General features: G+C 44.0%; 1 protein-coding gene across 8 annotated transcripts in view; it reads left to right on the top strand.

Annotated features, from left to right (window-relative positions):
• LOC147620960 (uncharacterized) overlaps positions 1–15,910 on the top strand; it is a 40,772-nt gene extending 24,862 nt beyond the window's left edge. For 6 of the 8 annotated variants that reach the window (XM_086825243.1, XM_086825245.1, XM_086825237.1 and 3 more), the window contains 5 exons: positions 14,334–14,399; positions 14,486–14,560; positions 14,667–14,825; positions 14,935–15,123; positions 15,210–15,732. In XM_086825243.1, the coding sequence (XP_086681369.1) occupies positions 14,334–14,399; positions 14,486–14,560; positions 14,667–14,825; positions 14,935–15,123; positions 15,210–15,434 (714 nt within the window). In that variant the 3' untranslated portion in view covers positions 15,435–15,732. Of the gene's footprint in view, positions 1–14,333; positions 14,400–14,485; positions 14,561–14,666; positions 14,826–14,934; positions 15,124–15,209; positions 15,733–15,770 lie in introns of those variants that run through there. The other 2 variants (XM_086825238.1, XM_086825240.1) reach the window with 2 other exon arrangements.
• The last annotated feature ends 2,643 nt before the right edge of the window (positions 15,911–18,553 follow it).

The raw sequence follows: 18,553 nt of genomic DNA, 5'->3' as shown, positions 1-18,553 counted from the left end.
TCATGGGCTGTTACAACCAGCTGATAGGGAATCTTAGGCAGCCGACCGTGCATGTGCCAGTCGTGACCATTAAATGCAGCAGACAGGGTTATTAAACCAGCCGACTGGTCATTTCAGTCAGTCGTGGGACATTTTGCATCAGTCGACAGCCTTCTAAGGCAACCGACTACAGTCCAGAGGTGGTATAAAATCATGACCTCAGCCCACACAAAATCCATTCAGGTATTCAGCAAAGTACCTTCAATTTGCAGTATCCAATCACTCCAGGCTAAGGAAGGAAGATTCAAGATACTCTTGACATTCAGCCAAGCATATGTGCAGTCCTCCAGCTATCTGGACTTGCATCAGTGGCCAAGGACTCAAGGAGAGCTTTCAGCAGAGCTTCGAGATAGGTGGATACTCAGCCAACGTACGGTCTTCCTTGTCCTTGCGTTGGGCATTCATATTGCTTGTACTCAGGAGTCAGCATTGTACAACATTTTCTCCAAAGAATAATATAAGCAAATACTCTTGCTTACAGAGGGGGCCCTTCAGTGGGTATTGGGACCCAATACTGTGTCGTCTTCTATATTCTCATTCTCTTCTCTCTCCCTACTGTCTAAAGTTGATGCTAAAAATTCTCACCACATAAAGGTATAAAGAAGGCCTTGTTGTGCGTTATCACGATCAAGCTCTGTGCATGTAACATTGGTGGCATTGCCTATGGGTGGATAAAAAAGCGCCTATGAGTGGTGAACATTGATATAACTGTGGGAGGATCTTGGGCCTAAGGCTGGTCAAGAAAAAAAAATGAGTAAGGGATAAGTGTGGGGAAGAAAAAGGTAAAGCTATATATATACACACTTCGAAGGCTATGTTCTATGTGCATGGAGGATATTCGTTATCATCACTAGTTCTGTGAGTGAATGGCTGAAGGCAGCAAACGGAAGCAGAGGAGAGACTTGGAGCAGCCAGCAATGATCCAACACTCGAGCAAAAAATGATGAATGAATCAAATGGCAAAAAGCTTGTTCTTATATACATCACAAAGGGGCTGGTCGGCCAGCATAGAAACCCATGACTGTGGACAATGTCCATGACTAGGAAAAACGCCTAATAAAAGGTGGGAAAAATATCCAAAAATATCAAATAAATATGTTGATTATAAAAGGTATCAAAGGGGACTGTAGATGATCATTCCAACTTCTCCTCTCATCTCTAGCACGGTGGTCCGACTCCCATACGGGTAAGGAGTTGATCGATAGTATCTTGAGGGAGGGGTTTGGTGAAGATATCAGCTAGGTTGTCCTGAGAGGGATGATACTCCAGAGAAATGATGACGTCAGTTACCAGCACACGAGCAAAGTGAAAATGAACCTCAATGTGCTTGGTCCGGCCATGAAAAAATGAAGTACGTGTCAATGCCAAGGCACTCTGGCCATCTATAAGAATGCGAATGGAGAGTCGGAAAGAACATTAAGATTGCTTAACATCTGCATCAACCACAATAGCTCGCAGCAAGCATCCAAATAAGTACGATACTCAGCCTCCGTGGAAGAAAGAGAAATTATAGTCTATTTCTTGGATCTCCAAGAAATGAGGCCGGAACCTAAAGTCAAGTAGTAACCAGAAGTGGAACGCCTGGTATCTTGATCACCTACCCAATCAGCGTCATAGTATCCAACAAGCTCAGTGCCTCCTCTAAAAGAGAGACCATAGTCCAAGGTACCAAATAAGTATTGAAGAACCCTGAGAGCGGCTTGCCAATGAGGGTGTTGAGTGAAAGAGAACTGACTGAGAATACTGACACTGTAAGAAGTGTCGGGCTTGGTATAAGTCAAGTGAATAAGAGAACCCACAAGCCTCCGAGTACTGCGTACTATCCTCAAAGATGGAAGTAGAATCTTCTTAGGAAAGCTTGGAGCATAGTTGTTTCTCGTACGCGTATGAACCTGTTCGTACGTACGAGTCGTACGGTACGATACCGTACGAATTCGTACGGTACGAGTTAGTTTTTTTTTTCCCCCCCAAAATTTTTTTTCCTTGGAAAAAAAATTCCAAATGCTAAAAAAAAATAGAAACCCTGCTTTACGAAGATCCCAAATGCTCGCAATACTTCGCAACTTTCGTGTCCACTCAGTATTCCATATGGGGTTGTGGAGAGACCTAAAAAACCTGGCGAGGTAGACTGGTAGTGTACACTTGATTGGTAGGATGAGAGAATCTTGCTACATCACTTGGGGATCCCTTGTATAGGTAGGCTAGACAATTAGATTCTCAAGTTATGCACGAGGGAGAACATTCGGACATGGCCATTTTGATCTAGAGAGGAGTCCCTAAACTTATCACCCTAGATGCACTCCTCGTATTTGTGCAAGGACGGTCCCTTAGTCATAAACGCTACATTGGGAGACCTTTGGTATTGCATTACCCATCCAGGTTCTTTTTTGAAGACAATCGGGATATCCAACCGGGAGAGACACATATCCATGTACTGGTTTCTCAAGCACTGTAGACTCCTCCCCTCCCAACCTTCCCTCACATTCAAGCTTGAAGCTCCATAGCTTGTAAGTGTAAAAAATAAAAACCGTATTTTATCGTACGGTATCCTGAAAATTTCATATCGTACCAAAAATTCCCGTATGGTATCGTATCGTACGGTATCGTATTTTCGTACCGTGACAACCATGGCTTGGAGTTAGGATCCATCGGACAGGAAAGAGGATGGCACACTATCATCCCAAATGTCTCCAGGAGCTGCTTTAGATATCTGTATTGGCTAAGGAAAACTCCATCACGATTTTGATAGGCCTCCATACCAAGAAAGTTGTGGAGTCGTCCTAAATCAGTCATCTCAAAAGTCATCTAAATTTGACCGGAGCTGTTCAATCTTGGCAAGATGAGAGCCAGTGATCAACAAATCATCAACCTATAAGATGATCAAACATATCAAAGCATCCTTAGCAAAGACATAGAGATTGCTGTCTACAAAGCATTGGAAGCCAAGGGAAAGAAAGAATGCATCAATCTTATCATACCATGCTTTGGGTGCCTGTTTCAAACCATAAAGGGCTTTGTGTAATCTACACACCTTACCCTCATGTCCAGGGACTTGAAAACCTGGAGGCTGTTCAACATAGACCTCCTCATGCAAGTCACCATTGAGAAAGGCAGATAGAGCCTCTTTAGTTGTAGTAGGCTCATAAGACTGCATCACTCTACTCATCAAAATGACGAAGCTGCTGTAATCTCTGTGCATGTGTCAAAGGTGCTGCTGAGGAGTCAGCAAGTTGATGAAGATCAACATTTGAGAGATGAGTGTCACGAAGAGTGTCTTCCAGCCATCGGGGAAGCTTGGGGGCAATCCTCCGTTGCACAAACGTAGGAGGATTTGAGTCTATCACCCAACATTTGGTATCAGAGTTGGGAGCTGGCCTTGGAGTAGTGCCTGTGGAGAATCTGTAGAAAAGCCTGTGAAATTTCGTCGACGCTGTGTTTTTCCGTCGCCTACGTTTTTTCGTCGCTGCCGTCCGTCGATTCCGTCGCTGCTCCACCGTCCGGCCACCCGAAACGGGCGGCACTAGTGGGGAGCCCACCACCTCCGCCCAGCCTCGCGGGCGGCACCGCCTCTGCAGCCGGCGGTGATACTCCAGCCTGTCCGGCTGCTCACAAACGCGCCGTCCCGACCACCCGCCCTCGTCGTCCCAAAACGGGCGACGTCCTTTGTGCCATTATGGCCTTCGTCGCCGTCGCCCAGCTTCGACCACGCTCTCGCTGTTGCTATTCCGTCAACAGCCGTTCTGTTCGGGTCGTTGTCGACTCACGACTACCGTCGCCTGTTCGGGTCGCCGTTGACTCACGACTGCAGCTACGTGTGCAGCTAGCCCACGGCTACCTTGGTCCGACACTAGCGCCCAGCGCTCGCCTGTGGCTGGTCCCTTCTGGACGTGTATAGCCGCCGCCGCCGCCGTCATGCGCCCTCCGTGCTAGTCCAAGGCCGCTGGCGGGTCTTGCCCGACACTAGCGACCGCTGGCGGGTCCTGCCCGACACCAGCGACCGCCTCTTACAGCGCCCAGCGCGTGCCACCTGGCCCACCCGTCCTGTGATCCACCGCAATCGGGACCCTGGCGCCGCCCCGCCTCGTCAGCTGTGTACGCCCACATTGACGCCTGTAGCTCCGTGTCCTTCTCATTGTTGATTCTTCGGCTGCAACGACTCCCTCCAACGGCTGTTCTGCACGACCTGGCCAGGTTGCTGGCCCGTTACCTCTATTCGACTGTCTGCTCCAAGCCTGCTGCCCTTGCCTGAAGGTATTTTCTGCACACATTATTGGTCAAATACAAATACAGATTTTGCAGCCATTCCAGTGCAGGTCATATGCAGATTTTGCAGACACTTCTGGGCAATTCAATTTCAAAGAAAAAATTGCAGGTGCAAATTGGGGGATTTCTCAATTTGAGGCAAAATTGAAAAATTGCAATTTGGGGGTTTTCAAAATTGAGGTCAAAATCAGCAAATTGAACCTCTTTCACTTGCAGAAATTTGGGGCTTTTGTGAAAATTGGCCAATTAGATGCACATTGAAGCGATTGGAGTGCATAAAAATTGGGGATTTTCAGATTGGAGCATGTAATTGGGCATTACAGCTGCGATTTGTCGCGTATGTATACACATTGGGTGTAATTGGACAATTTGGTGCAGGTTTACACTTGCTTTGGTTTGCAGGCATACATTTGCACAGGACATTTGGTTGCTTGGCAGTGCACATTGGTGCTTGGTTTACTTGTAGATATATTTTGTTGACATGGCACAGAATGCTACAGATGTATTTGGTGTGCTCACCCAGGAGGACAAGCTGGATGGATCTAACTACTCCCTCTGGAGTTTCATGATCCGTAATTTGCTGGTATCCAAAGGGCTTTGGGGCATCGTGTGTGGTGATGACACACGCCCACTTACCATACAGCCAGCCACGCCTCAAAGGGGAGGTGCTCAAAGAGCTCCTGATGTAAAGAGCTCCTGATGTAGAACCTGCTCCCACACAAGAGCAGAAGAGATGGGACTCTAGAGATGCACAGGCCATGTCATTGATAGCCCTTTCAGTGAAAAGGACTATTATTCCGCACATTCGTTCATGCAAGACATCGAAGCTTGCATGGGACACATTGGAAGCAATGTATCAGGTATGCAACGAGGCAAGAGTTGCCTACTTGAAGAGGCAATTGGATCTTCTTTCTATGGATGAGGGTGACTCCATGGCAGATCATCTCACCAAAGTGAAAGATTTGCAGGAACAATTGCTCAACATTGATGAGGTTATCCCAGACAGACAGATGGTCACCAACACTCTTCATTCTTTACCGCCTTCCTACTTGGGCTTTCACACCTCTCTCAACCTCTCAATGAGAGGAGGTGGTGATCCCGTCACTTTTGAAGAGCTCGTGGGTTTACTCTTGCAGGAAGAGCAAACACGAGCAAACTTATCGAGCAACCGTGGTGGAGACAAGGCATTTACAGCCAAGGATAAGGGTAAAAGCAAAGAGCTTTAGGCATGGGGGACAACAGTCTAGCAAGGCTGGTCATGGACAGTCCTCTTCTGGTGGTGAAAAGTCTGACAAAGGAGATGCAAACAAGCCCAAAAAGAAGGGCAAATGTCACTACTGCCATAAGCCTGGACACTACATGAGTGAATGTAGGAAGCGGATTGCAAAAGAGAAAAGGAAAGAAGCAGGCAATGCAGTAGCAGACTCTTCTGATGACAAAGCACAGCAATCAGCTAATGTAATCCAGGAAGAGTACACTTTTTTGGTCACATGCACTAGTGACACACCAAGTGCTTCAGACACTGATATGTCTTGCATTGCATCTGACAGACAGAATGCATCATGGTATTTTGATAGTGGTGCTTCGAGCCACATCACTTCATGCAAAGATGTATTTTAGCACTTGGTTTATGCTTCAAATGGCCGCACTGTATCATGTGTATATCATACCACATATTCAGTAAAGGGAATTGGTAATGTCATACTTATTGCAGCCAATGGTGCCAATATATGTATGAAAAATGTATTGTATGTTCCAGGGATAAAGAAAAATCTGCTCTTCGTCTCAGCCATAAACGACCAAGGTTTAAAGGTTGAATTTGAAGATGGGAAGTGTTTAGTAAAAGACCCATCAAAGGGTTATGAAATAGTCACTTCTGGAACACGATACAAAGGCTTGTATAAGCTGGACAGCTATGACAAGCGCACTTATGATGCAAATACAGTGGCTGCCCACACTCGTGCTATGCATGATGCAGAGCTATGGCATGCTCGTTTTGGGCATGTAAATTTTCAGAGTTTGATGCTTTTGCAGAAGCATCATATGGTTGATAATATGCCGCCTCTTGAGTCTCCACCAAGACATGTATGTGAGTGGTGTATTTTGGGAAAGATGCAACGAAAACCATTCCCCAAAGATGGAGCTGTTAGAGCTGAAAGTAAATTACAGCTCATACATAGTGATGTATGTGGTCCAATGCGGACACCATCCATAGGGGGATATCTTTACTTTGTCACATTCATTGATGACTACTCCAGGTTTGCTTGGGCTTACCCCTTGAAAGCGAAAGCAGAAGTGTTTACATGCTTTCGATACTTTGTAGCAATGGCTGAAAATATGTGTGGATGTAAAGTCCAACCACTCCGCTCAGATAGAGGTGGAGAATACATGTCAAATGCATTCAAGGATTATATGCTTCAAAAGGGCATCAAACACCAATGTACTGTGCCTTATACACCGCAGCAGAATGGTGTAGCTGAAAGGAAAAATAGATCTCTCATGGAGATGGCAAGATGCATGGTGAAAGCACAAAAGTTGCCTCACAAATTTTGGATGGAAGCTATAATGTGTGCAGCTCATGTGTTGAACAGGTGTCCAATAAAAGCTTTGAAAACCATAACACCATTTGAGGCTTGGTATAGCCGAAAGCCAACAGTGGATTATATGCGTACATTTGGGTGTTTGGCATATGCACGTGCCAGAACAACTCCGAACAAAGCTAGATGACAAAGCAATTAAATGCATTTTTGTGGGCTACAGCAATGAAAGCAAAGGATACCGTCTTTATAATCCAACTACACGAAGGATTTTTGTCAGTAGAGATGTGGTATAATGTATTTGCTGAAAATTCAGAACAGCCCATGTACAGCTTGTATAAAAGCAATGATACATGCATACAGGACATGTTTGATGGACTTTTACCCATTGCAATTAGGGGGGATTCAGATCAGCCAGCCCCTACACAAGAAAATCCACATGTAGAACATGTGGAACAGCCAGCCATTCAGCCCCCTTCTATGGAAGAAGTGGAAGATCTTGTCAGGGAAGAGCAAACAGCCATAGACACAGCCAAATCAGTGCCAAGATGGTTGCTGAAAACTTTGCAAGAAAGCAAACTTGCAGCTCCACTCACAGGTAGAACAAGGGCTAGTTCCAGCCATGCTTTGAATATACATCGTGGGGAGTCTGCATTAGCAATGGGTGGTCTCTTTGATTCAGAAGAATCTTCTTACGAAGAAGCACATGAGAATGGGCATGGTTGCAAGCTATGCAAGCTGAAATTTCTTCTATCATGAAGAACAATACATGGGATCTTGTGGAATTGCCTAAAGGCAAGCATGTAATTGGAACAAAGTGGGTGTACAAAGTCGAAAGAAAGTCTGATGGTACTATTGACAGGTACAAAGCAAGACTTGTGGCTAAAGGCTACTCCCAGAAAAAGGGAATAGATTATGAAGAGACTTTTGCTCCTACTTCAAGAATGACCACAATAAGATCAGTGATTGCATTGGCTGTCCATAAAGGATGGAAAGTGCATCAATTGGACAGCAAAATTGCATTCTTAAATGGGGATTTACAGGAGGAAGTATATGTAAATCAGCCCATTGGTTTTGTAGTTCCTGGTGAGGAACATAAAGTATGCAGGTTACGCAAAGCATTGTATGGGTTAAAGCAAGCTCCAAGAGCTTGGTATGAAAAGATACATGCTCATCTAACCAGCCAAGGTTATGAGAATAGTCCAGCTGAAAGCACATTGTATGTGAAGAAAACCGATGCCGATATTCTCATAGTCATCTTGTATGTAGATGACATGCTCATTACAGGTACTAGCAAAGCACAAATTTCAGATTTGAAAGCTGATTTGAAAGCTGAATTTGATATGTCAGATTTGGGGCCTTTACACTACTATTTCACATGGATGAATGTAATCCCATTTCTACTTCGGTAGAACCAGGTGTACGGCTTACTATGCATGATATTGGAGAGCCTTTTGAGGCCGGCATTTACAGCCAGGCAGTGGGATGCCTCATTTACTTGTGTAACACGAGGCCAGACATATCTTTTGGGGTGTCTTTGTTGAGCAAATTCATGCACAGCCCAGGCACAAAGCATTGGCAAGCAGTCAAACGCATTTTTTTGTTATCTTAAGGGTACCTTGGATCTTGGTTTGTTCTATCCCAAGGGGAACAGCTTGCAGCTTTATGGATTCAGATTGGGCTGGTGATTATGATACCAGGCAATCCACCAGTGGGAATTGTTTTTTTCTTGGCAGTTCATGCATATCTTGGTTGAGTAAAAAGCAACCCACTGTTGCTACTTCTACTTGTGAGGCTGAGTACAGGGCAGTCTTTACAGCTACAGTAGATTGTGTATGGTTGAGGAGACTATTGGCTGATCTTCATGAGTGTCAGCAGACACCCACCCCCATTCTCACTGATAGCCAGAGTGCTATGGCCGTGGCATGAAATCCAGTATTTCATGCACGTACCAAGCACATAGAGATTCATTATCACTATGTCAGAGAGAGGCTACATGCAGGGGAGATCAGTTTATCTTATTGCCCTACACAGGATAATGTTGCAGATCTATTCACAAAGGCTTTACCTCGAGAAAAGTTTGAAGCTTTCCGCAAAGCTTTGGGCTTACTCTCATACAGAGAGTGATCTGCTACCTTGTATAGGTTCACACTTCCACTACAGGGGGGATTTGTAGGCATATGCTCACTTATGGTAGTGCTATGTGTGAACAGGGCTTAACCAAGGGTATTTTTTCCTGTGTGGTTTTTCCCCTTGGACATCAAGTGTGAAAGGACACTCTTAACATATAATATTTTGTACTTCTATATTATATGGATGTGACACACATGCAAGGGTTGACTTGCATTTTGTGGATACCACACTTTTGGCTCTCTCTCTCTCTCTCTCTCTCTCTCTCTCTCTCTCTCTCTGTCTCTCATTTCTGTGTGTGAGCTATTCTACCCTGCACCTAACCCTAATGTGCAGGTTTGTGTGTGTGAGTGTGTGAGGCCATCACCCAACAAGTAGGAGAAGCTGAGGGGGGCGGGGGTGTCGGGGAAGAAGAGGAAGAAGCAAGAGGATGAGGAACCTCTATGGTAAAAGCTTGGGGTGAGACCGGGAAATCATTGGACGAGGACTCAACAAAGTGAACATCGTGGGAAATCAATAAGGACTTGTGTGAAAATGCTATTTTTAAAGGGGTTTTTAATTGATTTTATTTGGGATTTTGGTCTTGTGCTACTGGCCGACAACCCCTGCTGTGGGCCGACCAACAGCCCATGAAACCGGCCTGACGGGCGGTGAAACAAACACTCGCACATAAAACACTTCAACGCCATTGAGGACCTAGAAAAGGAAAACAAACAGGGGGAGCTAGAGTGCTCCTGCAAACAGTACACGGACACCGATTGGCCCCAAAACGCAGTGGCGCCCCTTGCGGTATTTCTTTAATTGATTAATAGAGCTTTGATTACAATATAAGGCTGGGAACTCAGCCGTCACAGTAGAACCCCTGAAGCCTGCAAAGAACCTGCATCTGGCTTCTTGTCCACTCGGCATCCACAAACAAGTCCAGCCATTGTTCACATCGAAAGACTCTCTCACATTGAGTCTGCATACAAAAGCTTTCTCCCATGATCAAGGCTGCCACAACCATCCATAGCCTCTCACACTATGAACAGCATCACACCCTGACACATCCAGTGCTCCTGCATCACAACATAGACTCCCAAACTGTCTCTCAAAAGAGTATCACAGCACAGCATACCATACAGTCGACACATCTGTACAAACCCTCTCTACCTTCCAAGGGTACTATCCATCTCTGTCATGGATTCCCTGTCCCTTGTCCAATCAGTAGCAAGGCTGTACCATACATGTGTCCATTCCTGTACCTTCTGCCTGCATGTGACCTATCTCCTGGAGAAACCCAAAAACATGTTTCCTCGAGAAACCTACGACCTGTTTCCACATGAAACCCTTAGGCCTGTTTCCCTTTGAAACTTCTGTCCTGTTTCCATACATCTAGTTACCTGTTCCCTCATGAAACATCTGACTGTAGGTCCCACTGTTCCTTTCTAGCAGGAAGAAAACAATTTGCTCCATGAGCATGCAGCCATGCGAGCTTGCATCACTCCCATGCCAAGAAACATAACCAAACGACCTGTACTTGCAGTCAAAAACCCAAGCACATAGCTGAATTTGCAACCAAACAAAAACAGCCCATAAACAGTCCTGTTTCCACCCTCTGAACTGCCAAACCCTTCCTCTCACAAAGGGCTAGAGAGAACCACTCTGGAACAGTCTTGAGCCAGTGAAAAGAGAGACTCCGAAAGACATCACCTGCAGTCCCACTTGCTCACAAAGAAAGAGAGACTTACAGTCTTTATGTCGCTTTCCACAAGGAAGAAAAGACTCGAGGAAAAGCCCCGAATTGTCTTGTCCTCTTGTCTTGCAGCCGGAAGAGGGAGAATACTTGTGAGAGAACCTGCTGTCCAGCCTTGTGTTCCCTTCTCACAACTCACACTTCCCAACTGACAACCATCTTCTTGCCAAAAGCAAAGGAGAGAGAAAAGAAAGAACCTGCTGGCGCCTGAATATTCAGCCGCACAGCAGCCAACTTGTCCTCCAAGAGCTAAAGAGAGAGAGAGAAAGGAGGCCTGTGTCCCTGTTCTGTAGCACAGCACAGCAGCCAACCCTTTAATCTCCAAAAAGCATGCCTAAGGAACTATTCACTTGCGCCTATAGCTTCTGTGCCTTAATAGCCCAGCCCGCCAGCCTTCCTAAATCGAAAGAGAGAGAGACTGTGTGCTGCCCGACCAGTACACAAGCCTGTGGCAAAGAGGGAAAAGCTTGTGTGTCCTCAGCGTGCAGCCCAACCAGTCGCCAGCTTTCCCATGAAGCAAATCTCCTGCGTGTAGCTGCAGTCCAGCCGCCCACCCTTTCCAAGAGAGAAACACGTGTGTATGCTGCAGTCGACTCTTAGCAAGAGAGAGAGAGAGAAAGCCTACGTGCTGTTCATCCCCATGCTTCCTTGCAGCCCACTTCTCCCAAAAAGCACATGCTTCCTCAAGAGATAGGCGCCTCTTTTGCCTGCCAGCCCCTCTTCTTCCCAAAAAGCACACGTGGCCCCAGAATAGCATATGGGCCACGTTTTTCTTTAATGAAGGGCTTTATAATAATTTTTAAAGGTTTTTAAACCTTTGTCCCCACCAAAACCCTTTGTCCCCATGGGTTATGAGAGATTTTAATCACTTGGCCCCCTTCACACTTGGGGTTGTCCACACATGGGCTTCCTCTTTCACTCCAACCTGATGCCATTCACACTGTCCACCATGTCCCCGTGCACACCTGCATCTTGTCCAGAGAAAAACACAGGGTCATGACAGCCCAACCCCATATATATGCATCGTTTCATATTCAGCACAACGCATCACATCATCAACCTGTCTGCTACCGGCGCTACTTCTGCAATTGCAGCAGCAGCATCGTTTATCATCTGCAGCATCTGTCGGCTCCATCCCTTGCTAGCAGTCGCCTGTGTTTTGGTCCATATCTGTGTGCTGTCGGCTCTACCCTCTACAGCAGCAACACTCCCTGATCTGATACCTGCAACGCTCAGCCCAGCAGATCTCATTTACATCGGGACAGCAGCCCTTTCTGCTCATCATCATCATCGACATCGGGACAACAGTCCTCTCTGCCCATCATCTCCATAGACTTGGGAGAACAGCCCTAAAGGCCACTCATCTGCAGGTTTGTGTTTGTCTGCATCACCTCACCTTCGGAGAGCTATCGCCTCACATCGACACGTGCCTTCGACATCCAACCCTACACCCCTCCAGGTACTGTAGCACCCTTGTCACCAGAGTCTACACCCCTCAGGTATCGCAGCACCCTTGTCACTAGAGGCTGCATCACTACACCTTCTGCTGCCCACTAGTGACTATAGACATCTACCACCTCGGAATTTCTCCGCATCCACCGACTCGAGCCTTCGTCACCGACCATACTTTAGCTCTAACCTTGTCTTTGCTTCTTTGACAGTCTACTACTTAGAGTCACCTCGCATCAGAGGGCCTCTTGTACAGGATTTCATTCACCATCATACATACACTCATTCATCCATTTCATGCTGTGTTGATTTGCTTTGATCTCTCGTTCATCTGGTTCTTTCGTCCTTTTGCCCTCATAGTACTTCGTCTCAAGATCCCATTATCTATAAGCTTTGCATTGAGAGCTATAACCAAGGAATTTGTACTTCATGGATTTGGGATCAAATTTGGACTCGGCAGAATCAGGGGTATGAGCATAGGGAATGGGACTTCTTACTCAGCGGAGAGCCCCGTTCTTGCTTTGGGAGACGATCAACCCATCTACATCACCTCACCCTCACCACCTTTGCCATCACGATCGCCCTCCCTGACTTTATCAGATTTTGTTTCCAGAGGGGGATACATTCGTTCTGCCAATGTGTCAGTATGGGACCCTGGCATCCTCCATCTTCTCTCATGGTCCCCTTTTTGGCCTGAGAGGGGGCGTCTGAAAATGGTATCTTGTCCAGCCCTAAAAAGGGGATTCTTTCTGGATTTATTAGCTTTTTTCCTATTTTTGTGTCTTTGTTGCTGGCCGACAGTCTTTAGGCTGACCGACCAGCAGTCCTCGTCAGTATATATAGCTTAGCCTCATCATTCACTAAGGTGTACCACTTCATTGTCATATCTGGTACCACTTTTGCTGCTGTTGCTGCTGCGGGGACTGCACATCATCTGCCTTATCTTCATCGGCTCTTCAGGTCAGCACATCAGCGTTTTATATCTGGCCACACATCGGGACAGCAGCCCACCCTTTGCTACAGGCCACACCGTGGGACAGCAGCCCTCTTTGCTACATCCTGTATATCATTATTTTACATCAGCTGTTACATCTGCTACATTCAGCACTTACATCAGCCTATCATCAGCACTTACCTCAGTGTTTACATCAGCGTTTTACACCAGCTTGCGTCAATGCTGACATCAGCACATCATCAGCGTTTTACATCAGCATACATCAGCGCTTACCTCAGCACATCATCAGCTTTTACATCAGCATATCAGTGTTTTATCACAGCTCATGGGACAGCAGCCTCCTCTGCTATACATAGAGCACTCCAGCGTTTTTGCCTCAGCTCTCACCATTGGGACAGCAGCCCACTCTCTGCTACATCATACCATTGGGACGGCAGCCCACTCTCTGCTTATCTTCACCATCGACACCACTCAAGTACGCAGCACCCGTGTCACCAGAGCTTGCACCACTCGGGACGGCAGCCCTTTCTGCTCCTCACCACTCCTCGCTGGACAAGGGCACGCGCAATGCCTGGTGTCCTTAGGGCTTCGCACTTGGCGTGTATAGTTGTGTCCATGGCATCCAAGTGCAGGATGCATGTGATAGCTAGTCGCTTTCATGGGCGCTAGTCGTCTGGATGTTACAGGATGGCATGTTATTGTCTCATCCGCATCCATGGTTTGTCTAAGGGCTGCTTGTCCTTTTGCAAAGTAAGGAAAACATTCTACCCAAGCTGGAGACATATGCCTTGCTAACATCACTGCTTGCATCACACAGATTGCTTATTAGCTTGATGACATGGCATGATTCCTAGGCAATTGATGTGTATCACTGACATGGCATTCTGGTGTGACAAGTTTATGACAGGATAAAGAGTAATTTGGTATCATCTTCAATGCTCTCCCTTAGTGCCTCAGACTCATGGACATGTTATGATAAAAAATGATCCTCATGGACATTATGCGATCACAATTGATACTCATGGACACAGTAGGATCACGATATAGCACCAGGTGTCAGCAATAGTGCATGGCAATGGCCACACAATCGCTGCAGCACTAAGGTTATAGCAAGTGGTGATCTAATCTTTATCAATATATTAAGGTCGTAGTCCAAGTCTGAAGTGAAGCTATGTAAAAACAATGATAACATGTGCCCAATTATGCCTTTTTTTTTCACTGGCAGGCAATGCAGCTAGGCATGCATGGTTTTGGAGAGGTTTATGCAACTAGCATTTCTGGAGGGGGTGTGGTAAGTAGGTTTGTTAGCTTCCTTTCTATACATAAGTTGTATCTTAAGAGGTCATCAAGTGAAGGTCCAACTGTTGAGATTTGCAGATGAAGACTCAATTCTTTCGTGGAAAAAGCTTTCAGCTTGGACCTCTCAAAATAACGGACCCCATGTTTATGGAGGTAGAGAATGGATTGACTTTTCATCTCTTTGAGGAAGGCTGCTATGTTTTTTTGCTTATGACTTGAGACTGATACCGTTTAGTTGTGCCCTTAAACAACAATGCAGGTCAATATAGACAAATTGCTCAAAGACGTGGATGGATTGTGTGGCTTCGATTTGTTTTACGGCTGCATCGTCGAGATGTCTCCCAAACACCGCACCTTCTCAGTATATGACCCTACGGAGTATAAAGCCACGCCAAGGACGAAGAAATTACGTTGGCAGGTCTGTCGTGCAGCATGATTTTACACTACATGGTGCACCCCATGCTTCTCGAATCACGAGTTTTTCTATTCTGAACATTAAGGCATGTGCATCGCCTAAATGTGTGCAGAGGATGTTCCTGTTTGACAATGTCCCACATGTGCTAGCAAAGGTGAATGGGAAAGAGGTCATATTGATGGTGGATTCGGGAGCAGCCGGTGCCAGCTTGATGTTTCCGAGTAATCTTGTGCAAGGTTTTGATGATCCTGAAGTGGATACACCTACTGTGTTTCGGGGGAGACGGATGGTTGTCTCTCAGGTAAGTAGGTCTTTTCACAAAGCTTTAATGCTCTCTTTTCAATGGACTTGACAAAGCATTGAAGCTCTCTATACGGTCTCATGCAGGCTGATTATGGTAATGTGGGGAACTTTGAAATTGCCGGCCACACGTTTTCTGATGTGGTAGCTCTTGTTCCTAATAAAAGTGCCCAGAAAATGGGCATGTCCGGTTACTGTGCTGGTATCTTTTGCGCTGAGATGCTAACAAATTTTACACTTGTATTTGACTATGCAAATCGCCGAATGGCATTCATTGATCAAAGACCTAAGAAGACGAGTTCAAGGTCTTGATGTGTGTGGATAAGTGTGAGTACTCTTCTTTCTTGTCAAACACAATTCATAGCATTTCTTCGATTATGCTATGTGAGTAGAACAAAGAGAGAGGGCTTCATGTGTTTCCGCTTGCTTAGCAGAGAAAGACTTTCTTTCTCAAGCTTCAAGTGCTACCTTCTCCAGTCTATGCTTACCCTTGGTAATGTGTGTAAGTGCCCCCTCACTCTCAAATAGGCACCCCTTGCATCAGATTTTCTTCAGCGCCTCAAGTCTATCTTCCTGTACTTGGCCTAGAGTAATAAAAGGTCATTCTCTTGGTCGCCTGTCCTAATGGTTACATTGCTTGGGCTGCAGATCTTGGCTTCAGATTCGGTGGTGGTATGTTTTTCTGCTTGCTTCCAAGCTTATGTCTGTAAACGAAGAATCAGCTCTCTAGGCCTTGTGTCACATAATGTCGTAACCTTCCAGGCTTGCATGCATGTGCGCACATTTGCATGCACCCACAGATACCCTGCATGCCCGTTCGCAAGCACATCGGGTACTTTTAGCAGGTGTAAATTGTAATTTGTAAGCATAGTCCCAGGTCTGAACTTGTTTGCTAGCCTACTTGACAGGCAGTTTTGTGCATTTCACTTCAGAACACCATGGGCATGTCAATAAGTTGCCTTGAGTTCAAGCTCTTTCTCCATGAATAGGTTGCTTGATTGCCATACTAGCAGTGCACACACGCGCGCGCGCGCGCACACACACACACACGCACGTGCGCGCGCGCACACATTGAATACAACATTTTAATTCTTGATTGCTAGCAATCTTGTATGTTTAGCTATGAGGCAATGTGGAGTCTATAAGCACGCGGAAGTTTTAAGTAGGCCAAGCATATGATAATAACATATTTGGTAACACTAAGGTTAACAAGTTTGCTTTGTTTAATATTCACAAATATATAGTTGAATGTTAAAGCACCCAAATTGCTCAAGACCTCTTATGCTCAAATTCTTCACACAATTCGATTGAGCTTTCGTTAGGTGAACTTTGGACTCAAAAAGGGCCGTATAAGAAAATATTAAAAAAATAACGGTGCAACTAATGAGAGAACTAGGATTTAAGATCCATGTAACGTTTAAAATCTTTTGCCACCACCAACCTTGATAAGGTAAAGTTTTTCAAATAAAATATTGAGTTTTATATTATAATATTGGAAAGTGGCAGTCGTCCTTGTACTCTTGATAACAAGGTGATTTGATCATAATTCAAAATTTTTTTGCCTTCCTACTTTTCATATTTTCTCTTTTTTCCTTGCCCCTTGGGTCCTTTTTTCCTACTCCTAATTCAATTGTACCATAGCTTTTACTTTTCTCCTTTTATCAAGAAAACATTTACAAGTACGTTACTTAGCCTACTAGACTTTAAGTCTTTATGATTCTATTTCTCTATTATAGCTCGTTGATGTTTGTCATTATTTGATTAGTTTTTTAGGCTAAAAGTTGTTGATTATGCATGTTATGTTATAGGTTTTAAGTCTTCTATTTTGAAGTCTTGTTCCTTAAAAGTTTTGGTACTCGAAAAGTTTTCTAGAGAAGATAATAATCGCTCTTTAGGTTTTTAATTAAGTTTAGACTTTAGATTTGCAGATCAAACGTTCGTGATGTTTGGAGGATTTTTTTAAGAGTAGGTAATAATTAATCTTTAGGTTTTTAATTAAGTTTAGACTTATAATTTGGAGATTAATCTTTCATGATCTTTGTAGGATTTTCTTTAGAGTAGACAATAAGCAGCCTTAGGTTATTTTTTTTGGGTCTACGGGTTTTACTTTTTCGATAATCTTCCACGATGATTTTCTTTGCATGGTTGTTTATTGCTATAGGTTTAAGGATTTGTTTAATCTATCAACATCTTCTTTAAAGAGCTATAAGGTAACATATTTTACATTTCTTATTCTTTGATTCTTAGTCTTACTTTTATTGTAATGCCCATTATATGCATAATTTTTTGTAGATGAGGAATAAGCTCTAAATTGTTTTTCCTTTGTATATACAAATGCTAGAAAGACGAAAGGTTATAAGTTATATACATAGTATTGAGGTCCAAAAAAGAAGAGATGATGAAGAAAGATGGATTAATGACACATACAATAAGTTCGAATGGATATTAACATATCCTAGCGACTAGGTTTTTTTCAAAGTCAAAATAAAGGAAATTGGACAAAGCATTGGAAAGGTAGATTTAAGTAAAAATATTGGTGGGAGTACAACAATAGAGGTATTAATCTAACATGTGTATGTACTAAGAAATCTCCTTGTATCCAAATAATCTAATTACAAAAAACAAGCCTAATGATAAGAAGATGACTTTATAATTAATTAGCATATAGTTTTTATATTTAAATTTTTGAGATAAAGATATGCTATGTCTTTTAGCATTATATCCATTAACAAAGGTTGAAGAATGGCAATATCTAAAGTGGTCAAGTGAAAAGCTAAATGTTTTTCATGCTAAAATTGGAATTGTTATATGAGGGAGAGAATGCTAACTTCTTAGCATAACAATGTTTATTTTTCTATGATTCCTTGTACTTTGTGCCATCAAGGAATATTAAGTATGGTTTCTTGCAACCCATGTCACTCATTATTGTCAAGTCTCCAATGACAAACCTGCTATAGACGTGATTGTAGTTTGTAAGGTAAAACTTGCAAATGATGTGCAAGTAATAAAACTATTAGAGGCTCAAAAGACATTCACCTTAGTTGGTTTATTCCCTTTGGTTATTTTTTCACTTATTTGTAACTTGTAAAGAATTGAAGAAAACAAAGATCACATATAGTTGCAAGAGTCCAACTGAAGACTGGATAAAGCATCTCTTGGGTGAGCAATGGGATATAAAGACAACCTATCAAGATGACATTATTGACTGTCAAGTTTCAAAATCCCATTCCGGTAATAACTTGGTGAGTGTGATTGTAGCCTATATTTTTGAGTAAATATGGTAATTATGATTTTTGAACTTTATTATGAATAGATACTTTATTACTCGACATAAACATTATATATGCAATTTGTCTACATGAGGTAGAGACTTGTGAAAGAGGAATGGCTCAGAAATGGGCCAAGATATATGTGATGATTTTATAATGGTG

This window comes from Cibotium barometz, chromosome 31 (assembly GCF_041138505.1).
Source record: "Cibotium barometz isolate CiBa-2024 chromosome 31, ASM4113850v1, whole genome shotgun sequence".
In the NCBI taxonomy this organism is placed as follows: domain Eukaryota; kingdom Viridiplantae; phylum Streptophyta; class Polypodiopsida; order Cyatheales; family Cibotiaceae; genus Cibotium; species Cibotium barometz.
Note: the sequence above shows the minus strand (reverse complement) of the source record. Positions and strands in the feature narration are given on the sequence as shown.